Genomic DNA, 21986 nt, shown 5'->3' with positions numbered 1-21986 from the left:
CAGTATGGTAGCTTATTCTTTGTGGCTGCAGCCTCTGTATTTCAAACTAGTGGCTTTTTAGGACTGTTCCTCTAGATGTACAGGCAGCATACTGCTCCTTATGAATCAGTCCTTTGAAACTAAATGTATTTCTTTAAGTCTTAGTTAATGCACATATTCTTACAGCAGTAGCTGATTCTTGTCTGAGAAGCTTCAGTCTCTTTCATTCAAATTACTGAAAAGGATATGAGAGAAAATAACAGAGAGCAGAGGTTTTATCGTATGCAATTAGCGTTCATGATGTAATATCTCTGGTGTAATTTGCTTCGTGGCTATCTGAATACAGGGTTGTACTCTTACTTGCAGACCTAGTGTGAAGCACCTTCTTACTTGTGGTTGGTCATTGCTATGTATTTCAGCACTTTAAACAGTGTGAATGTGCATGAGGTGGGGGCAGCAATTATGCACCTTAGACTGCAGATCTGTCTACTCAGCAGAGACCTGCTGTCCCATAGTTCAGAATATTGAGAACAATCTTTTACTAGAACAAACAGTAGTATTTAAAAAACAGCTCTTCCTAGATTGTGCATTATTACTTTATATAATGACTTCTCTAAACAAATGTAAAATAATTTAGGTTAAATTCTGAAATGTAAATGTCAAATATTAGGTATTTATTTCTGAAAAACTGTAAGGTTTGGAGGGAAAAGGGACTACATCTAGTGTTATATACTAGTTTCAGGGTTGTTCTGTGTATCCCTATAGGGGTTTTTTGTTCGTTTGTTTGTTTGGATTTTTTTTTTTCCAGTTGGCTTACGCCATACTTATTGCAGAATCAGTATTCATAGCACATGTAGCTCAGGAGGACATTCAGTTGTTCCCTTATTCATCCATCAAGTATGTCCTGAATACCAGCTACATGCAGGGCACAGTGCCAAGTCAGGGATGCTTTTGTTTTCTAAGAATGTGCAATTCTAAAGGAGAAAAAGAAGAGCTAACTCTGACCTAGCAGAATGAACAGAGAATTCTGGTAACACATTAATTTTGTATATAATGAAGCTATTATTTGAAATCAGTTCATGTCACAATCAAGAAATTGTGTAGGAATAATTGGTTTGATTGTCCATTTAGGAAAATTTCAGTTTTTACCTCTCATCTAATTCCAGACAGTATAAAAACTTAAATATTTTAAGGTAATTTAAGTATAAATCGCTGGAAGAAAAATGGAATATTTTATAGCTAGTGGGTGGGGAAGTCCATTCTTAGAATGACAGCAGTGCCTAAAAGCAGTAAGAAAATGATTTTAAAAATAGCTAAATGTAGCATAAGTAACCTAGTACATCAAAGGGGCTTATAAAATTTCCTAGTAGAAAAGTATTTATATTGAAATACCACATCTGAAATGTTTGACCTATCATGAAGTCATTCTCCCATTTCATAACAATATTGAAGAAGTAAAAACTGGGTAAAAGTATTTAATTCAAAGAGTAATAGTCTCAAAATCTTTCATAAATCAAAAAGAATGACAAGCACCAAATAGAAAAGGAACACATGAAAAAAATTGTAGAACGTACAAATAGCCACTTAATGTATTGGAAAATGCTCACCTGCAAAGTATTTTAACACAGTATTCTTTTAAAAGTACAACGAAATACAACTTTGACCTAAGATAGTGACAAAGAGGCTTATACAGTGCAAATGCCAATGTCAATTTGTACATTATTTCTAGCAGTGACCAGCCAGGCATTTTATTTCAAAGAGAAGATACATTCTCTGTGATCAAAGAACTCTAAGCGATTATTCTGGGGTATAACTTTACACTCTCCAAAGATATTATTGAATTATTTGTAAGATAAAAAATGAGAGATACCTTCATCAGAGAATTCGGATAAGGGGACTTCTAGGTTGGATTAAATTGCTCAGCTCCACAATTAAATTAACTCCTAATTCCTAATTAATTCCTAATTCCAGGATTTCTGAAGTTATCTGCCTTTAACTTACAGAAATCTAGAAGATTCTGCTGTGTTGTAGCATATTTCCCTGTTTTCTTATACTTCTGCAATTTTTTTCCTGAATTAATATATTTCATCATTGAAATATACAGTATAGAAAGTGCACAGGTTCATATTAATGTCTGGAAACTATGACACTACAATGTTAAGTTTAAAAATTGGACCCAATACAAATTATGTATTGTTTGAACACATTTATGTACATATGCATACATTGATATATGTGTGTAATATGAATACACATTTATATTCTTTTTAAAGTCTGTGTCTCTGGGCTGCGGATGTAATTCAGCAGCACAAGTGGCTACCAGGCAAGCACAAGCTCCAGAGTTTGATTCCTGGTTAAGAAGAAAAGAAAACATAAAATCTATGTTCTTACATATATTTTTGGTGTTTCCTGGGCTTACACAATAAATTATACCCTTTCAACATATACCAAAGGCAAATTATTTCATAAAATATTGTTAGAGTAAACAAAACTATACACTTTTGTTTGTAAAACTCATCTAATCACAAAAATCATACAAATGATTCCATTTTGGTAGGAAATACTTGAATGTGGAAACCTAGTAGATTAATAGCCTTTTTATTTTATGCTTTTTTATTTATTTTGTATTTTATTTATATTTTTGTTTTTGTTTTTGATTTTATTTATTTTGCATTTTAGGGAAGGGTCTACAGGGTGTTCAGGGTCTCACTACTAGATCAGACTCTAATAATCCACCTGTTCACAACCTCCCAAGAGTTGGGATTACAGGCATGCACCACCACACCCAATCTCAATCCCTGTCTCCGCGCACCCCAGGCAAGTGGGGCCGGCTGGGCAAATAGCCTTCTTAAAGTAATCAGTTTTTTTAGTGACCCAGAAAGCATTTGTTTCTTTTGAGTCTCTTTATGTGTCAAAGCCGTGTACGTGTTGTACATTTATGACAGTTGTTTTGCTGTCAAAACTCAGTAGCCTGAAATCTAAGTTGATACTTCCTGAAGGATCATAAATTAACAGGCCCATAGTCAGGGAAAGAAAATGGTAAGAAAAGAAAAAAACAAAGCAAATCATGAGATTCTTATCTCATTTCAAAACTTGTGTCTTACAGGCTTATTTCCACCTGGGTATCAATGAAAAGCTGGGACTCTCTGGAAGGCCAGATAGGCCGATTGGTTGCCTTGGAACATCAAAGGTGCTCAGAAAATTGCCTGAAAGAGTAACATTTATATTGTAATACTTCCTGGTAAAATGATATATTATTTATACTTGAGCTAATTATCTGAATTATCATTTTCTGCAAGTAAATCTTATATCACAGAAGCTTTCTGAGAATAAATTATCATCTTGCTGTGTTATTTCTAGGCTTCATAAAATACCTTATTTATAATGATATTTACTAAAACATAGGCTTTACCCATCCTGTTGGGGGAGATTTAATCAGGGATAGTCTACTTTATTAGCACGCCAATTGAATCAAGAAACTTTACAATTAATGTTATGTTAATTTCATAAGCTATTTGCTCACTCAGATTTCATCATCAGTTTCAATTTTTGGTGGGATATATGGTACTCCACTTTTGCCGTTAGTATATTTTGTATTTAGCTTTTATTTCTCTTTACAGATTTATCGCATTCTAGGGAAAACTGTGGTTTGTTACCCAATCATCTTTGACTTAAGTGATTTCTACATGTCTCAAGATGTTTTACTGCTGATAGATGACATAAAGGTAGCTTCATAATACCTTTTGGTTGAAATGGAATAACTTTGTTCCCATTGATTTTATCATATGTTGTTAAATTGAGTGCTCTTTGGTGTCTATTACAATGAATTAATGCAGTATAAAATTTGAAAATACCACCTTTGGAGAAAGAGTTTAGATTATTTGCAGCATTAGAATAGTAGATGGATTGTGCTTGCTTTGGCAGCACATATACTAGAAAAATAAATGGAATCTGTCTTGCAAATTCTATAAATAAAGACATGCTATGTTATATGACATTGCTGTATTAACTTTCTTCAAACTGAGTAAAAGGATATATAAAAGTGGGAGATTTTTAAAATTAATTCTATTGAGAAACAAATAGCAATGAGACAGTTTCAAAACCGATTAGTGGGACAGTTACAATAATTAATACATTGCATATTGTTGTCTTCTTAGTGGTTATTCATAGTACAAGATGCAGACATGATATCCTGTCCAAACACTGTTAGTACAAATCTTTCTTCTCATTAAATTAAGAGAAAGAAAATAGGATATATCTATCCTATTTTGTATATACAGATACAAAATGGTTCTTCACTTGTATCCCCTTTTTTGTTTAGTTTTGTCAGAGATGGGTATCCCATTGCCATTTAATACTGTAGGTGCATGAATTCAGCAAAATAATCTAGTATTGTCCAGTAAGCCATAATAGTAGTGGGTTATCTGTAGGACTGGCAATGTCAAGTTGTTGACTTGAGCCTTTTTCAGTTCAGTATGTTAATATGACTTTACTTTTTATACTTTATTTTTATGCTTTTCTGCTGTATGGTTAAGACCAAGATAAAGCAAGACCTATATAACAAGAAATGTAACTTTTGTATCTTACAAAGTTAGTCAAATCCCTTCAGGATTTACCCTGAACCCTGTACCACAGTTTGTAGATCCTTCGTGTCAGCGATGTGGATGAGTTACGGCCACTGCTTGACCAATTTGCTCTCTGTGAAAGCCTGAGAGAATGTTTTCTCTCCATGTGACTCTCTTTAGGCATACTCTACATCGTTGATCACTTTCCTCTGTGGCCCCATAATCTGTGGGAGATTATTTTTAAAGTATTTAAATGACAGTAATTGTTTATCATTTTTTATGTATTTGGTATAGGGTCTCACTACGCAACTTGGACTTGTAGTGATCCTCTTGTCTCATCCTCCATAGTGCTGGGATTACAAGTGTATACCGCCATGCCCGATCTCAGTGGTCAGCTCAGCATGCCTGAAGGCAGGGCCAGCTTAGTGTGCAGTACTAAGGATATAAGCCTGGTCCCTATGCTTACCTAAGCAGGCCCTTATTCTGCTGAGCTATCTTGACAGCCCTGTTTATCTCTTGAACAAAAGTCAAATTAGCAAAATAATTGTCTTAGGAAATATGCCCAGTAAGACCTTAACTCATAAGTCTGTAAGTTAAAATCTCTTGTACTCCCCTTTTTTCTTTCAAAGTAGAGAATCTTGGTGTCATATTCCAGAGTATGAAATCCATAGCCAAGATTGCATTTGTTAAAATTTTATCTGTCACCTACCAGTGTGTATTCTTGGGCAGTTTATTTAACTGTCAAGTGGCCTGTCTTCCCATCTGTAAAATTGATTCATCCTAGAGCTCTTCTGAGGATTAAATAAGTTAGTATATGTAAAACATTTAGAATGGTACCTAGCACTTTATGAAGTATTATATAAATCTTTGATATGCTAGATAGATTGGTGGTAGACAGGTGACCAGATAGCTTATTTAGTCAAATAATTCCTTCCACATTGCTGATGCTTTGAATAGATTTAGTTGAATCTCTGCTACCTTTTATAATATAAATCTACAGTACATGGAGTGAAAATTATTCTTCTGAGTAATGACACTGTAATGATTTTTTTTCTCCCTGGCACCATTCTTGAAGTTTATTTTTAGATAGAAAAATCACGTGAGCAAGTGCAAGAGAATACACAGATATTTGCAGTAAGAGAGCCTTAAAACATGGATGACTTGATTACTTTGAAGAGTAAATTCTGTTAAAATGGTTTCCATACTTCTAAATATTCTAATTTATCTAGATTTTGATTATATCCTCTATTAATATGTGAGTATTGTTGGCTCTGCCTCTCCTGGTTAAGGATCTTCTTCCTTGATACTATGCCATTAAACCTTGCCTCCCTCTTATGTTTTGATAGAATGCACTACAGTTCATTAAACAATATTGGAAAATGCATGGACGTCCACTCTTTCTTGTTCTCATTCGGGAAGACAATATAAGGTAGGTTGATGAAAGAAGTGTGTTATCTCATGGCCACTAACACTGTGAACCCTCTGGAAGCAAGGCTTTTTGTATTTTGCATCTGTCTTAGTATGTGGCATAGTATTTTACACATATAAAAGATAATATTAGATTATTAATTTCCCTATATTAATATGCTTGTTTTCTTTATTATTACATTTTTCAGAGGTAGCCGGTTCAACCCTATATTAGATATGCTGGCAGCCTTTAAAAAAGGAGTGATTGGAGGAGTCAAAGTTCATGTTGATCGTCTACAGGTAGGCTGTTAAATTTCAGTATTTCTGTTTTCAGAAGAGGTAATCTACAATAAAGCTATATTTCTTAATATTGTTCTATTTAAGGTTTTTGAGTTACAGTATATTTCTTTGACTTACAGCTTATCTTCTTATTCCTATTGTCACCTTATCAATTTATTTGATTATGCTAGTGTTTCTTACATAAAAGTATAGACTTTACTAGCTCATTTTTAAATTCACATTTGCATCTGAAGAAACTTTAGTCCCCAACATGGTGATGAAATAACCTGCTACATTATCTAGGCAGTTAGGGACAATTTGAGTGACTTTTGGTCCAGTGTTCTTTTCCTTAGTCCACTATAGCATTCAATCATGAGGTTGTTATTCTGCTTAGATATCATAGAATTATTATTTATTTATTTATTTATTTTGGCGGTACTGGGGATTGAACTCAGGACCTTTCTCTTGCCAGGCAAGTGCTTAATCTACTGAGATATCTCTCCGGCCCATCATAGCACTATCTTAATAGTTACTTTTTTAAAAATTTAATAAGAAAAATCAGAAACAAAGAAACAGGGCAACATACAATAATACATATGTTACAGATTTTCAAACCAGGAATAGCTGATTAACAATGGTTGATGTATTATCTATTTTATCATCAAATCTGTTGCTCAGATTAGCAGATACAGTTATTCATTTAGAAACCTGCTTTGATTTTCTATTAGCCATGGCAGCTACTCTGCCCACAGTTACCTCCAACTCAGTGACTATTGTACTTCACCCATACAAATTAATTACTGTATCCTTTACCTGCTGCTCCCATCATTTCCTTTGTTTGGAATATATTTTTTTTTTCTTTCAAGCTCTGGGCTTTGGAGTTTTAACTTGAAAGGCTAACTGCAAAATGTCTCAGGCTAAAAATGACACTTCTGACCTTTAACTTAAACTACTCAGATAACACATATCATTTCCTGTAAAATAAATGTTTTGATCATATTGGGTCTTTAGAGTATATAGTTCAATATGGAGTAAGAAAGAAAAATTGATAAAAAGGACCTACATAGGTAGTACTATAAATGACATCTTTACATACTTATTGACTGGTGGTTGCACTTTGTATACCAGATGGATTTTTATCTAAATGGTAATATTTCCCATATCTTTTGTTTCTTTGTCCTATTGTAAAGCTTCCTGGGCAATTTCTTTGATTTTTATCTTGAAGCTTTTCTATTGAGTTTTGGCAACCATTTTTGAAATTTCCTTTTTTATAGTAATTTGCTTTTGGGGGGTATAGTTCAATGATAGAGCATTTGACTTCATAGTAATCTGCTTTTGTTTAGTATATGTTATTCTTTGCAGTTTTGTTTTGTTTTGAGGATATTAACAGGAACCTTTTAAAAAATTCTGTCTTCTGTATTCTCTTTCAGATTTCTTTTTCTCTGTCTTTCATGTTGAAGGTATTTGCTAGGTATCGATAGTCTTTAGCTTGCATTTATTTATTTATTTATTTATTTATTTATTTATATATACCAGGAATTGAACTCAGGAATTGTCCTTATCAGGCAGGCACTATGTTCCTAAGGTATATACCCAGCATCCCTTTCCCTTCATTTATAAAAGGTAAAGAAGTAAAAATTTTGTAGGAAGCTGTACTGAGGAAAAAAGATTCATACCTTGATGAAGTCTCTTATAAAAATGTATAATGGCAAAGGCTTTTTGAGGGAAGCTTCAAGTGTGAATATCTGGAGGGTTTTTTGTTTTTTGGTTTTTGGTTTTTTTCCTCTGAGGCTCTTCAGTTTCTCCAGAAATAAATATCTGGTCTCATAAACAAAGGATGTACAGTTTACTTCCATGTTTTGAGATCAGAGTGGGAAAAAAGACCCAAGGGTCCCACTGGAAAGTATGGGAACTTTCACCTTTGACTCTTACGGTTCCTACTCGCTTTTTTGCTTTATACTATTCAGTACAGTGTCTCTAACATGAAAAAAGGCCACTTGTTTCTTCAAAATTAAAGAAATGGAAATAGATACTACTTAGAAGCTGTTCAGTGAATCCTCAAAGGCATTAAAAGTGAAATTGGAAATAATTCAGTCTTTGCAAAAAGTATAAACATCACCCAGACCCTGAAAGTATTTCTACAGCGATTCATGAACAGTTTCTCTCTTTTATTTAAAAACTACCTGGCAAATTAGGAGAAGTGATCAAACAAAGAACAAAGATGAAACAAAGAAATAGACCAACATTTGGCCTAGATATTATGAAAGACAGATTTTAAAGTAATTGTAATCAGTATATTTAAGAAATCAGAGCCTGGCAAGATAGTTCAGTGGACTAAAGTGCCTGCTTAGGCAAGCTTAGGCAAGTGCAGGGGCTGCAGTTTGATTCCCAGCACCACATGCCATGCCAGCCCTGTCCCCAGGACTAGCTGAGCCAGCCCCCCACCCCAAAAAATTAATAAACTTTAGGGCTGGCCAGATAGCTCAGTGGATTAAAGCACCTGCTTAGGCAGACACTGGGACCTCGATTCAATCCCCTGCGTGCCATGCTGGCCCCACCCCCTGGGCAAGCTGAGCCAGTGAATGAGAGTGGGTGTGGTGGTGTGCCTGTAATCCCAGTGCTTGGAAGGCTGAAAACAGGAAGATCACTACAAGAGTCCAGTCTGGTAGTGAGACCCTGTAGATCCTGTACTAAAAAAAAAAAAAAAAGAAGAAAGATATCAGATAACAATTTTAAAAAATTTTATGAGGAACTTCAAAACTATAAAAAAGAATACAAGTTCTAAATGAAAACTTCAGTCACTAAAATTGAGAAGTCAAACAATGTAGTACTTGCTTGCCTTATTTGATGACATAAGGATCTTAAAAGAAACATAAGCTGATGGTTTTATAGTTTACTTAACAAATATTTTGGTGAAAATTACCATAAAGCATTACCATATCACACAGAAATACATTTCAGGTGTATTAGTTGATTTAATGTAAAAGTCATAATAAATGTCATTATAATTTTTAAAAGACATTAAAGTGTTTTCTGTTTTCATTTTCAACATATAATAATTATCATAATAATTATCAGTGTGGCATTTTAAAAATTTATTTGAAAAATTCTCATTTCTGGGCTAAGTTTAGCTTTATATTTAAAATATTTTACATTGCTTTAAAGTTCAATATTCTTCCATTTTTGCAAGCATTTCTATTCATTTGAAGAACCATAGACAAAAAGTGCAAAAGATGGCTAATATTTTTTAAGGCAGTGAATTAAAGATTTCTCATTTTGAATTTTAATGTCAAGTACTGCATAAGATTTTAAAGTTAGAAAGAAATCCTTTTTCTCCATCTGAAACTGGGAACTCTCCTTTTATATATCCTTGTACATAAGGCTCTAGCTGGGTCAAGACCTTGAGATAGTCCATCCAAGTGCCTCATTTACAAATAGCAAACTGGAGCCTTTTGTGGGAACATGACTGCTTCAGCCCTAAGACAATCATTGCAGAAGAGACAAACTCATCACTTCCCATTCATGGGTCCGTGTTCTTTATGTGCAAGCACCTGAAATTTCATCATTGTACCTTAAGCTGCAGAATTTGATGTCCACTTCCTGTTCTGATATCACTTTTAGTTGTGCTTTAAAAGTTAAAGAGACATGCTTGCTTAGCTGGCCCCACCCCCACTCCTGGAGCTCACTGAGAGGGCAGCTTGAGACTGGGCATGGTGTTGCATGCCTGTAATCCCAGCACTTGGGAGGCTGAAAACAGGAGAATCACCAAGTCTGATCTATATAGCAAGACCCTGTGGACCCTGTACATCCTGTCCTAAATACAGAAAATGAAATAAAATTAAATTAGAAATAAAAGTTAGAGAGAGGACAGTATTGTTTTTCATGATTGAAAATTTTCCATCTTAAAAAAATATAAATGGAGGCACATCATCCTTTTTTTATTGCATTCTCTTTTAAAAAAATTAAAAGTACTTTATCAAAAACAAAATATTAGCTATGTGTGGGAATGCGTGGCAGTAATCCTAGCTACTCAGAAGGCTAAGAAGCTCCAAAATCACATGTTTGAGGCCAGCCTGGGTAACTTAGTGCAACTCGACGTCAAAATTAAAGGGAACGGGACTTAGTGGTAGAGTACCTCTGCGTTCAATTCCTAGTACAGCTGCTTCCATATTTTAAACATCCTTCATGAGAATACATTCTCACAATTGCATTTGAGATAATTTTGTCATTATAGAAATATCAGAGTATCTTTACACAAACCTGAATAGCTTAGATGTCCTGACATGACCAAAGACAGGATAATTGTAAGATGTAGGAGGCTGTTACCAGCAGAACACAGCATATTCTCTTATAGTAAATATGTTAATTTTATAAGTAGAAAGGTTACACTAAAAGAATGATCAAAAGTATAGTACAAAGGCCAGCCAAATACCTCAGCAGATTAGAGCGCCTGCTTAGGCAGACACAGGAGCTGGGAGTTTGATCCCCTGGCCTGCCATGCTGGCCCTGACCCCAAAGCATCCTGAGACAGCAATTGAGACTGGGCATGGTGGCATGCACCTGTAATCCCAGCACTTGGGAGACTGTAAACAGGAGGATCACTATGAGTCCGATCTATGCAGTGAGACCCTATACACCCTGTCCTAAATACAAAAATAAGAACAAAGTATAGTACAGTAAATACATTAACCAGTAGTATGTTTTTTGTACCAGCATCACCACAAACAATGCAACTACAACATCAGTACATGATAGGAGTTTTTCAGTGCTAATATAATCTTATGAGACCACTGTCATACATGCTGTCTGTGGTTGACCCAAATATGATATGTACACATGCCTAAATATAACTGCTCTTTTTTAGGATTATAATTACTAGTCATCTAAATCAGCAATAGTTTGGAAGACCTTGTGAATATAAATATATACTTTTACATTTTTAAAAAATCATGGTAAATATACATAAACGTTACTAACATAGCCATTTTTATGTGCATTTGCATTACGCCACCAGTCCCTAGAACTCTGTCATGCAGAACTCACACCCTGTATTTTCTTTTCTTTTTTTTTTTTTTTTTTGTACTTTTTAGGGAAGTGTCTTCAGGGTGTTCAGGGTCTCACTACTAGATTAGACTCATAGTAATCCGCCTGTTTACAGCCTCCCAAGAGCTGGGATTACAGGTATGCGCCACCACGCCCAGTCTCAACTGCCCTCTCAGTGCACCCCAGGGACAGGGCCTGGGGATCGAACTCCTGGCCCCTGTGCCTGCTTGCAGGTGCTTTAATCCACTGAGTTATTTATTTGGCCAGTCCTTCACATCCTGTATTGATTTTTAAAAATCCCCTTGTCCTCCATAACTGCCCTTTCACCTACTGTGTAATATGAGTCAAAATGACAACTTTGTGCTCCTCTTTGATTTTATTTTGAGCCTTTCATATTTCCTTAGCATATGACCTGCAGATTTTGTCACTACTGGACAAAATCAGCCTCTTTCCCCAACTTTGTTTCCAGAACATCACTCCATGCATATTCCTGACCACATTTTTCGTTCCTCAGATATGCTGGATACATCCAAAATCTTTTACATAATTTGAACTTTTCCCCTATTGTGTTATTTATTATATTTCAGAGTTGCATTTTTCTTTTTCTTTTTTTTTAAAGTTATACCTTACTTTGAGAAGGGGGGTTACTGGGAATCAAACACTTGACCTTATGCTTGCCAGGCAAGTGCTGTACTGTTGAGCTATCCCCTGCTCTATAATTTTTTCCTATTTCCTTTTCTGTTGTTCGTTTGTTTTTTGGTATTGAGAATTGAACTCAGGACCTTGAACTTGCCAGTCAGGCACTTGTGCCACTGAGCTATAGCCTTAGCATATACCTGAATTTTATAACCTAGGTCAATCAATTCTCTTCTGTAATGAAGCCTCTAGGATTGGAATAAATTTTACCTTGTGTGTTTCTTTGGCATTTTGTCAAATTCTAATTCTTGTCTTTATTTTATGTGTAACTAGTATCCCATGTCTGTTATTTCATGGCTTATAAACTCTCGAGCCAAACTCTACACCTCCATGTATTCCCATCTCTGCTTACTACTCTTTCAGGGCAATATGTAAATACTGGTATACTGATTCAGAAAATAAGTATTGAGGTCTCACTCTTGGTACTGAAATTAGAGTTGAAAAATATATACAAGGTTCTTGACTTCATAGGACTTGGTCTAGATGGGGAGCCCAACAAAGACCCAAGCCAGGTAGGCAGTGACAGGAAACCTTAGACAGGAAACCTGAGGTAGAATGTTGAATAGGAAAAGACTTCATGGGATATGATTGAGTATATTATATGAGAATGCCTTTTGAATATTACATTTCATTTGATGTAAACATGTAACATTAATTATATGATTACTATCAGAACTTTGGTATTAATGCCTAGGAAGTTAATTATAAGTATTTTTTTTTTACAAAGCTAAATTAAGAGCCTCTACAACCAACTGACTTCTTTAAATCAAAAGCTCTAGAGACTGTTACTGGAATTTAGCGCTTGTTTACAGACTGAACATTTACTGTATAGGAACAGAATTATAGTATAGGGTGAGTAGGATAATAAAGGAAAATGTTAAATAAAATGATTTTTCTAATGTTTTCAGTGTTGATTATCAGCTTTGAGTATTCTTCAGTCTTGATCTATCATTGAATCCTGTTGTCTCTCCCCTGAGATTCTATCTAGACTTAACCACTGCCTATTACCTTTAGCACCAACATCATGATCCACACTACCATCATTTTTTACCAATGCTTATTGCAGTTATCCTCTAAATTTGTATTGAAAGATATACAGCTTCTTCATATTCTGCCTGGACAGAGGTGGTTAGATTATATCACCTAGCAGACGCCTCCAGTGACTTCCTTTCGCACAAAGTAGAAACCAAAGTTCTTCAGTCTGGGTTTTATCTGTGGACTGGACCTATATCCCTGACCTCATCTTCTGTTACCTCACAAGACTGCTGTATTTCAACCATATTTTCTTCCTTATTGCTTACATATTAAGCATAGTTTTACCTCACATTGTATTTCTTCAGCTCTTTGCACCTCTTCCTTCATTTTTGTATCACTGATTGCCATTCTTCCTTAAGATTCTAGATGTCACCTTATCAGAGTGGTCTTCTGTGATTGCCTATGTAACATAGCTAACATATTCTTCTACTTATGTGCCATGGTACTTCTCTTCTCCTGCATCCTCATTTCCACTTAACACATACTTTCTCTTTTGGGGGTGGGGTACAGGGATCAAACTCAGGACCTTGTGCTTGCCAGGCAGGCACGTATGCCACTGTGCTATCTCCCCAGCCCTGCAATACTTTCTTATTTTGCACTTATCATCTTCTAGTTATATACTTTGCTTATTGTCTGTCTCCTACACATACCATCCCTTACACATAATTTATAAGGTCAGTTTCAAAGGAGCAAAGACTTTACCTATTTTGCTCATGCTATATCTTCAGTACCCAGTATAGAGTCTAGTATATGGTGCATATTCATAAATATTTGTGTAACAAATTAGTTTATTAAAGAGCAAAGTATAGAACTGTTAGCCTACATGCTAGGACATATTATTCAACAAAGCTTGATTATGCTAGCATTGCCCTCTGCCCAGCAGCAGAGTCTGCAGTCAGGGAGCTCACGGCCAAAGTGACTTGATGGGGACATGAGTTTGAGCAGGAAAGGCATATTTGGCCTCAGTCAACTTGAACTCAAACTCTGTGCAGAGGCTTTAGGCTGTTTTTCTGGTAATATGCCCATCCTGCCAGGTGTAAGCAAATATTTTTGAGGAGCTACTCAATGACTTTCCAATAGAAGAGAATGCAGAACAACTCTGGGTATTTGTGAACAAAGATATCTTTCCTTGAGTCAAAAAGAGAGAAATTAGAACAATAACACATGTAAGACACTTTTAATTAAAGAATTGTCTAGTTTTTAGAAACAATTTATAGTTTATTTGCACAGTATATTTCTCAATTTTCTGGCAATTGATCAGATAATTGGAAGTGACAAATAATGCTAAAACCCATTGTGGGTTATCAGGCATTTGTACCACTCTCCATGAATCATGGACAAACAAAAACTAGGTTTACATTCAGACTCACCTAATTTGCCCAATATGAAATAAAGAACTAATGAAAAATAAAATGATCACATGCTGATTGCCACATGCCACTGTACAAAGAAGCAATGGGTTAATCAGTTCTTTTACAATCCTAAAAAATGGAGGTTTGACATACCTTGTCATTGAAATGTACCAGCAGAATTCAAATGTAACTTCACATTGTCTTTTTACAAAACAATGTGAATATTTTAGTATTTATTTTAATATGTACTGAATTATTTTAATTCTAACTTAAAGACAAAAACCAGTAATTCTGAGAACAGAATTCATCTCATATTGACTTTTCTATTGATGATGATTCATGAACTTGTTACTAGATGTATATATTAATTTTGAAGTATTAAAAATATATGCAGAGAGTTTGGGGGTATGGACTGCTGAATTTAAAAGGTTAGAATAATTTCTTATCTCATTTCAGACACTAATATCAGGAGCTGTAGTAGAACAACTTGACTTCCTACGAATCAGTGACACAGAAGAGTAAGTACCTTTTGGTTATTTAGTTTCCCACTTCTTGTGATTGCACTTGAAAATCAGGAAATCTGAAGCACTTCATTTTCATTTCCAGGCTTCCAGAATTTAAGAGTTTTGAGGAGCTAGAATTTCCCAAACATTCAAAAGTCAAACGACAAAGCAGCACCCCTGATGATCCCGAACTGAAACAGCAGCCACATATCACCATTGCTGAGTGGAAAAGCAAATCCACCCATGAAATTCTTCAGAAACTGAATGTGAGGGTGATGCAGTTCCTATAAGCCCTGGGGAGGTTGCCACAGTAGGCACTGACAGAGTGAAGCCTTGTTGTCTTGTCCTCTCAGTGGACATATGGCTGTTATAGGAGGTTGCTCCTTTGGTCTAAAATTAACATGGTTGTCTTTAAGAAGCACAGATAAATGGGATTATGTTAGATATGAGAGTTTTGTATGAGTCCTAAAGAAGTCAGTGACAGTTGACTTTGGGTTCTCAGAATTTTCTTTCAATGACTTTTCTCTCCCATTTCCATTCCTGTCTTCTCTCTTTCTGAGTCCCAGGGCTTCCTTAAAGACTTTTCTGTTGCTGAAGAAAGCAATACTCTGACCACATGTATATTTTAGCAACCTATTATTTTATCTTTCATCAGGTTATTCATATTTTTAAGAAAGAAATGAAATTCTACTGGCAGAACTGTGCACACTGTGCTGTCAAGACATATAAGTTTGAGAATGTAGACTAGAACATATCCTTCTAGACATTATCTATCAGTCCTTGTTATTGATTATATTATATAATTCTACTTAACAATGAATGCAATATTAATATTCATAAAACACGTAGTAGAGTGTCCTAACCCATAATAAGCACTCTACATATTTCCCTTCCTGTCATGCATCTCTTCATGATTGGCTGATAGCAACCTGATCTCCCTTTTACCAATAAGTACAATAAAGAAGTAAGAGTTTAAATGACCTGGCCAGGTCTCAAGAGAATGGCAGAATCAGTGTCAGTATTTATAGACAACATATTTTCTGTTTATTGCTTATTTTATTTCCTGGAAAATTTGATTATATCCTGCTACCCCAAGAAGCCAGCTTGTCCACCCTCTAGCTCCACAGTATCTAAGATAAATAGTTGTGTAATGTCATCTTATGCTTATTATATGAGTGACATTTTATCTTTCTTCAATTTCATAACAGGGAATTTTTTCTCTGTATCATGTGGTGGCATGATTAGTTATCCCTTACAGTAACTCTTGTATTCATTTTATTCTAGTTCCTGATGTTCATTTATGTTTTCAGGACTGCAGTTGTTTGGCTAGCCAAGCCGTCCTGCTGGGTATACTGCTCAAAAGAGAAGGCCCTAACTTTATTACAATGGAAGGTAAGGGAACATACATATGAGAACATTTTAAATAACAGGACCTCTGTATGTTTGAACATATATCAAGTACACAAAAAATATATCCCCTAAAATGTTAAAAGTTATTTCCTCCTCCAGTAAACCTTTTTTCTTTTAATTCAAGAGTGTTCATTCATACCCTGAGAGTGGAATAGGCTGATATACAAACTGCTAAACGGCCTTAGCGCAGAGATGCTTGATTATTTCACTGGTTGTTTGAACAATGTTGAAGTCTGGATTCTGCCTGTGACTGTTAACCTCTAATGACTCTATAGTTGTTTATTGACAGTTTCTGTTTCCAGTTTTATTTTGTCTAATTTTTTCCAGAATAATGTTGAATAATTATATCTATACAAATTAGCTTTTCCATGATCTGCAGCAGCCATTTGGAATGGCAAATGGCATTGAAGAGAATTGTGCACTGAATATAGTTAATACAAATAAATCATGTCAAATCATGTCTATGTCCACTTTGCATTAAAAATGAAGCCACATTATCCCCAAAATCCCTACTTGTATGTTAGGTCATTACTCAAGAATTTTTGTAGTAGTGACCCAATATAGAAGTATGAAAATCCTGGAGTTCTCCATCATAGTCTGCTTCATGCAGCATTTTATACTACAGAATGGTATAGAACGTGTTTCAAGTACTTAGTCTAGCTACTTAAAACTTTTCAACTTATTTGAATATACTCTATTAAGAGGTGTGTGTTGATTTGGTTAGAATTGGAAATTGGGTTAGTGTCCTAAACAGAAGTGTAATTAACAATATTTGTAGTTTTGGTAATGAACTAATCATAAGTATTTATTCGGATGAAGTCTACTTAATTTTTGTATTATTGCAGCTAAGATAAACTTACTGAGAATTAAACAGATTTCAAACAAAATTGTTCTCTAATTAGAAAATTAGTATCAAAACTATAAAGTATAAACACAATGTTTATGAGATACTGGATGTTAAGCCCTGGGGCTTCCCAGTGATGAATATCCTCTGCCATTTTTATTGTTTATCCTGAGATAGAGTCTCACTAAGTTGCCAGGGCTGGGCTTAAACTTGTGATCCTCCTGCCTCAGCCTTCCAGAATGCTAGAATTATAGGTGTGTGCCACCAAACCTGGCATAACAGCATATTAATTTTACTTGGAACAGTCATTGACATTTAAACTTTAGCTGAGCTAAAAAAAAAAAATTAGGCTTTAAAAAACTTTAACATTTCAATTAGAAACTTAGAATTTAGAATGATTTTTAGTAGGGCTTTTAAATAAAATAAAATTTATATCAAATTGTTCATAAAAGTACTGAGAGAATTATTTTTAAACCACTTTTATAAAGTTGGGAGTAATATTCATCTTTTACTTAGGTTTTTGAAAGGCTTTAAATATTTTAAATCTGTAAAGCCATATGGTAAATTCAAAATCACAAGCATCTACAAAATCTAAATATAAGTATCTAATTTGTTATGACTATAAAAATAAGGTTAAAACAAAAGGTTAAAGATCTTATTCTTCACTTGCATTTCCTTTTTGGTGCTGTGTCCTGTTACAGTATTTACATACTGTCAAAAGCAGGTATGAGACCAGACCACATATGCGTTGCAGCCTGAGAAGGAAAACCTCATTATGTGCTGTAAAGGCTTGAGTATGTTGGGATGATAATAGTCCCATACATAAACTGGGGCCCCACTAAACATGCATTGAACAAATAAATGAAAAGTCATTATATTCAGAGTCTACAATATTTGTTCAATTTTATGTACTTATTTTACTATATTGTTTTTCTATTTTCTACAGTAAATTAAAATAGTATTTGCTTTTTTTTTTTTTTTTTTTTTTTTTTGGTGGGCCTGGGGATTGAACTCAGGTCCTTGCACTTGCCAGGCTAGCTCTTATTCTACTGAGCTATTAAAGTTTATATTATATATTCAAAAACAGTTGGATTTAGGGGACTGGAGAGATAGCTCAGAATAAGTGCTTGCCTGGCAAGCACAAGGGCATGAGTTCAATTCCCAGTTCCACCAAAAAAAAAGTTGGATTTCAAAAAATAAGTAGCAAGATCATACATGATCAGACTAAATAGTAATAAATGCTAGGGACATTCTATTTATTTGGGTTACATATTAAAATTATCAGATTATTCAAAACCTTAATGCATTAGAGTGTTAACTATAGAACAAAATGAAAGTTTGTAAGTGATTTTTAAAGGGGAATTAATGTTATGCACTTAAGTAAAAGCTTTCTTCAACAAAGACTCTATTATCCAATGTCTAGGTACCGTTTCTGATCACATTGAGAGAGTCTATAGAAGAGCTGGCAGCAAAAAGCTTTGGTTTGTATTAGTGTCCTTGTCATTTTATTTTTGTGTTGTCATATGCAGTATCCTAAAGACAGTAGACCAGTTTTAGAGATGGTTATTCATCCTAATTTTTATTTTTAAATTCCAAGCTTATGGCATCAAGACTATGCACTTTCTTAGGACATGCCTGTGTTCCACTGTAGCATGGCTGTGTCAAGATACTAGAAGAAAAAACTAGGAATAAAGACCTTCATGGGGAATGAACCAGGAAAGGGTTCATGGGAATGATTCCAAGTGACTCTTTCCTGCTCTGCCTCCTCCATCCACCATTCAGAAAACCTGTTCCGTTATCATAGAAGGCCTTGACAAAAGTGGCCAGTGTCTCATTTAATGATAAGCAAAAATATTCTACTTAACAGGTAGTTCTCTCATCACTTTAAGTTTGACCAAGCACAGTGATTATAACTGCTTCCTGAAAAACAACCTTTTTTTCTACATAAAAATTCTCTTCCCAGGGACTAAAAGCAAATAATAAATATGTATAAATGTACATTTAAACAAAGTTGTTTAACTTCATAATGAGGAAGATAGGGCCCCTTGCGTTTTGATGCAACTTTAGCAATTTTATTAGAATATAAAATAACAGTACATATATTTTTTTAAATTGGCTAGTTATTATTTAATTTTTTAAAGAAGTCTTAGGCAATGTCATAAATTCCCTTAACATCCATGAGCCTCAGATTTCTGATCTCTAAAATCAGAGGACTAAAAAAAAACAGTCTCTTAATATTTCATCTCTTTTTATAGTAAATATACCATTCTTACCCAAAAGAAATAATGGAATAATTCTGTAGTTTCTTAAATTTTTTACTCTAAAGTCTCAGTGTAGTAATGCAGGCATTTGAGCCAATACATGTTCTTTTTATCTAGCAAGCTTCAAATGTGGTCTCTAGTCTTATTTTTAGCTAAGTAAACCTGCTCTTGCTTTTTATATTCTACTTGTATAGTTAGATAAATCGTTAACTACCAAATATTTAGTTTTCTGAGTTTTTGTAAAAAAATAAACTCTTGGAAGTTTTATTTGTTGTATTTTCCCTTTTATGACTTTCCACTGACACACCCAGGTTGGCGGTACGCTGCGGGGCTGCATTTACCCAGAAATTTTCTTCCTCTATAGCCCCTCACATTACTACTTTTCTGGTACATGGGAAACAGGTAACATGCGAATGTGGAAAGCCAAGCTGCTTGAAATGTGTGCGCTTACTTGCACTCTGAGGGTTGAGTATGTCTTCTAGTCTTATAGTGTGTGGGTAAAAGCTTTTTACAAACAGGAAGTGTTTGTTTCACTAACTTTATTCGTTATTGGCTTAATTTTCTACTTTGTCATTTATGCTGAAGTTAAAAAATATAAATGCTTTCTGTAGGCCAGTTTCAGGGTATATCCTGAAGTATAATTTTTGAAATCACAGCTAGTGTCAAACTTAGATTTTAATTATATTTTTTCCATTTAAATGTTTCATGTGAATTTTCACTTCTGAGGGAAAAATGTCCTATGTATTCATGTGCTGCCTTTAAAAAAAGTCTGTTCTCCCTATATTCTAGGACTTTTTCAGGAATGTAAAAATAGCAGTGTGAATTCCTTCCCCCAATTCTAGTTTTATCAAGGAAAAAAAGTGCTGGTATTTCATTATAGCACTTTCTAAAATTCAGTTTTGAGTCCTCTAATCCAGGGATTTGATTATTTAGGTACCAAAAGATGCATGATTTAAAGTGGTTGTAAGAATAGTTCACAATAACCAGTGACAGACTTAATAATGAATTTGCTAGTGCAAATCAGAACATTCTCTTAATTCTTCCCCTTGCTGTCCCTCCTTAAGTACTTAGGCTCCCTTTTCTTCCTTTTAAAATTGATAATGGCATCAACAGTACCTGTGACACCATCTGCAGGCAGACTAAGAGTGAGGGACTCTCCCTCCCTACTTCTGGCTACTCCTCCCAGCTGGAAAATTTCAGCTGTTAGCTCCAATGTCTTGGGTGTAGTGTTTCTTCCAAGTAATCGCAGGCAGACCCAAATGTGTATGTTTTTAAGGTTGTGTAATCAGGGCCCCATGCATTCATCATCTTTTAGGTTTGTGAACATCTGGCCTACTCTCTTCTTTGCCCCCAGGTCGGTTGTACGCCGTGCAGCAAGTCTTTTAAATAAAGTAGTGGACAGCCTGGCCCCATCCATTACTAATGTTTTAGTGCAGGGCAAACAGGTAAGTATCTGATTTTCAGACACTCATTTGATCACAGCTGCAAAGGTTCCTGGGTTGAATCCCTAATTTTAAATTTGACACAACTCAGTGTCATAGACCTCTTATAGACAGATTAATAGTGGCTCACGCATTTTGTCACAAGTCTCTTAAGTAAGGAAGATGGAGTTTTAAAGCTGCACAGTTACCAAGTGGGCCATTCTCTTTTTCCTGCTGCACCCCAGAGCTATACTTTTTAACTCCTGTGTTAACTTGAGGCCAGTGCAGGTACAGATACAGAAACTGGAATACTACTTACTAAAATATTTCAGGAAGGTATAGGCTAGGCAGAGCAAAGACAGGTGAGTAGTGTAGGACACATTTCCTCTTCTGCTTCACCTGAGTTCCTCCAGTGCCTTAGAACACACTGGTGTCCAGGCAGAGCCAGAGTCTGCATGGCTAGTGCTGCTCCCTGTATTACTGACTCCCCAGACCATCTCTTCCTCCAGCTTCTGCCTACCCACCAACGCTGACTCTGTCACTTTCTTGTCAGAAAGCCAACTGTAGTTTGCTGCAGTGTCTCTCTCCTCTGGGTTCCCATACCAGGCTCATGACCTGTCTCAGTCTGCGCATGATTCCAGTTTTTTGGGTGGTAGGCTGTAAGCACCTGAGCTCAGAGCCTATCTTGTCCAGGACATGTCCCAGTGTGCCAAGCATGGGACCTGGCTTTGACTAGACACTTGGTAAATATGTGTTCAATCAAGCCTCTGTGGATATGCATGTGGATATGTGGAGTGAGATGTGGCTGCTCATTCTTGTTTTCTGTAATTTCTAATTTCCTGGCTGAATCATTCTTTGATTATAAGGAAACCTGCTTGCTTTTCTGCTTGCTTTCTCTTTTTTTGACAATGTGTATGCTTTATTGTGTTTTCATGACAGCTAACCTAGAGAGATAATAAGCTTTGGTAATATGAAATACTTTAACCTTCTTTAATAGAATCAACCAGTGGCTGACATCTCAATGCTCTTAATTAGGATTGAAATTATGTCTTCCTGGTAGCTAGCTTCTGAAATGTTAGAGTAATAAGCTATTTTTTCTATAATTTTGACTAGCAATTAAAAATAATTATACTAATGAAAACTCCTATGGAAAAGTTACTTTTCATATATGCTATCTTCTGTGTTCTATAA

At 35.2% G+C, this 21986-nt stretch overlaps 1 protein-coding gene across 5 annotated transcripts in view; it reads left to right on the top strand.

The window, feature by feature from the left end:
* Positions 1–21986, top strand: part of Phkb (phosphorylase kinase regulatory subunit beta) — a 268116-nt gene that overhangs the window by 212549 nt on the left and 33581 nt on the right. For 3 of the 5 annotated variants that reach the window (XM_023712977.1, XM_023712978.1, XM_004629192.2), the window contains 9 exons: positions 3086–3169; positions 3600–3704; positions 5891–5973; positions 6161–6251; positions 14813–14874; positions 14963–15125; positions 16170–16251; positions 18537–18594; positions 19686–19776. In XM_023712977.1, the coding sequence (XP_023568745.1) occupies positions 3086–3169; positions 3600–3704; positions 5891–5973; positions 6161–6251; positions 14813–14874; positions 14963–15125; positions 16170–16251; positions 18537–18594; positions 19686–19776 (819 nt within the window). Of the gene's footprint in view, positions 1–3085; positions 3170–3599; positions 3705–5890; positions 5974–6160; positions 6252–14812; positions 14875–14962; positions 15126–16169; positions 16252–18536; positions 18595–19685; positions 19777–20728; positions 20820–21986 lie in introns of all 5 variants that reach the window. The other 2 variants (XM_023712979.1, XM_004629191.2) reach the window with 1 other exon arrangement.

Source organism: Octodon degus, unplaced genomic scaffold (assembly GCF_000260255.1).
Source record: "Octodon degus isolate 3935 unplaced genomic scaffold, OctDeg1.0 scaffold00028, whole genome shotgun sequence".
In the NCBI taxonomy this organism is placed as follows: domain Eukaryota; kingdom Metazoa; phylum Chordata; class Mammalia; order Rodentia; family Octodontidae; genus Octodon; species Octodon degus.
The sequence above is the reverse complement of the archived record's forward strand: the minus strand, read 5'-3'. Positions and strand labels throughout refer to the sequence as shown.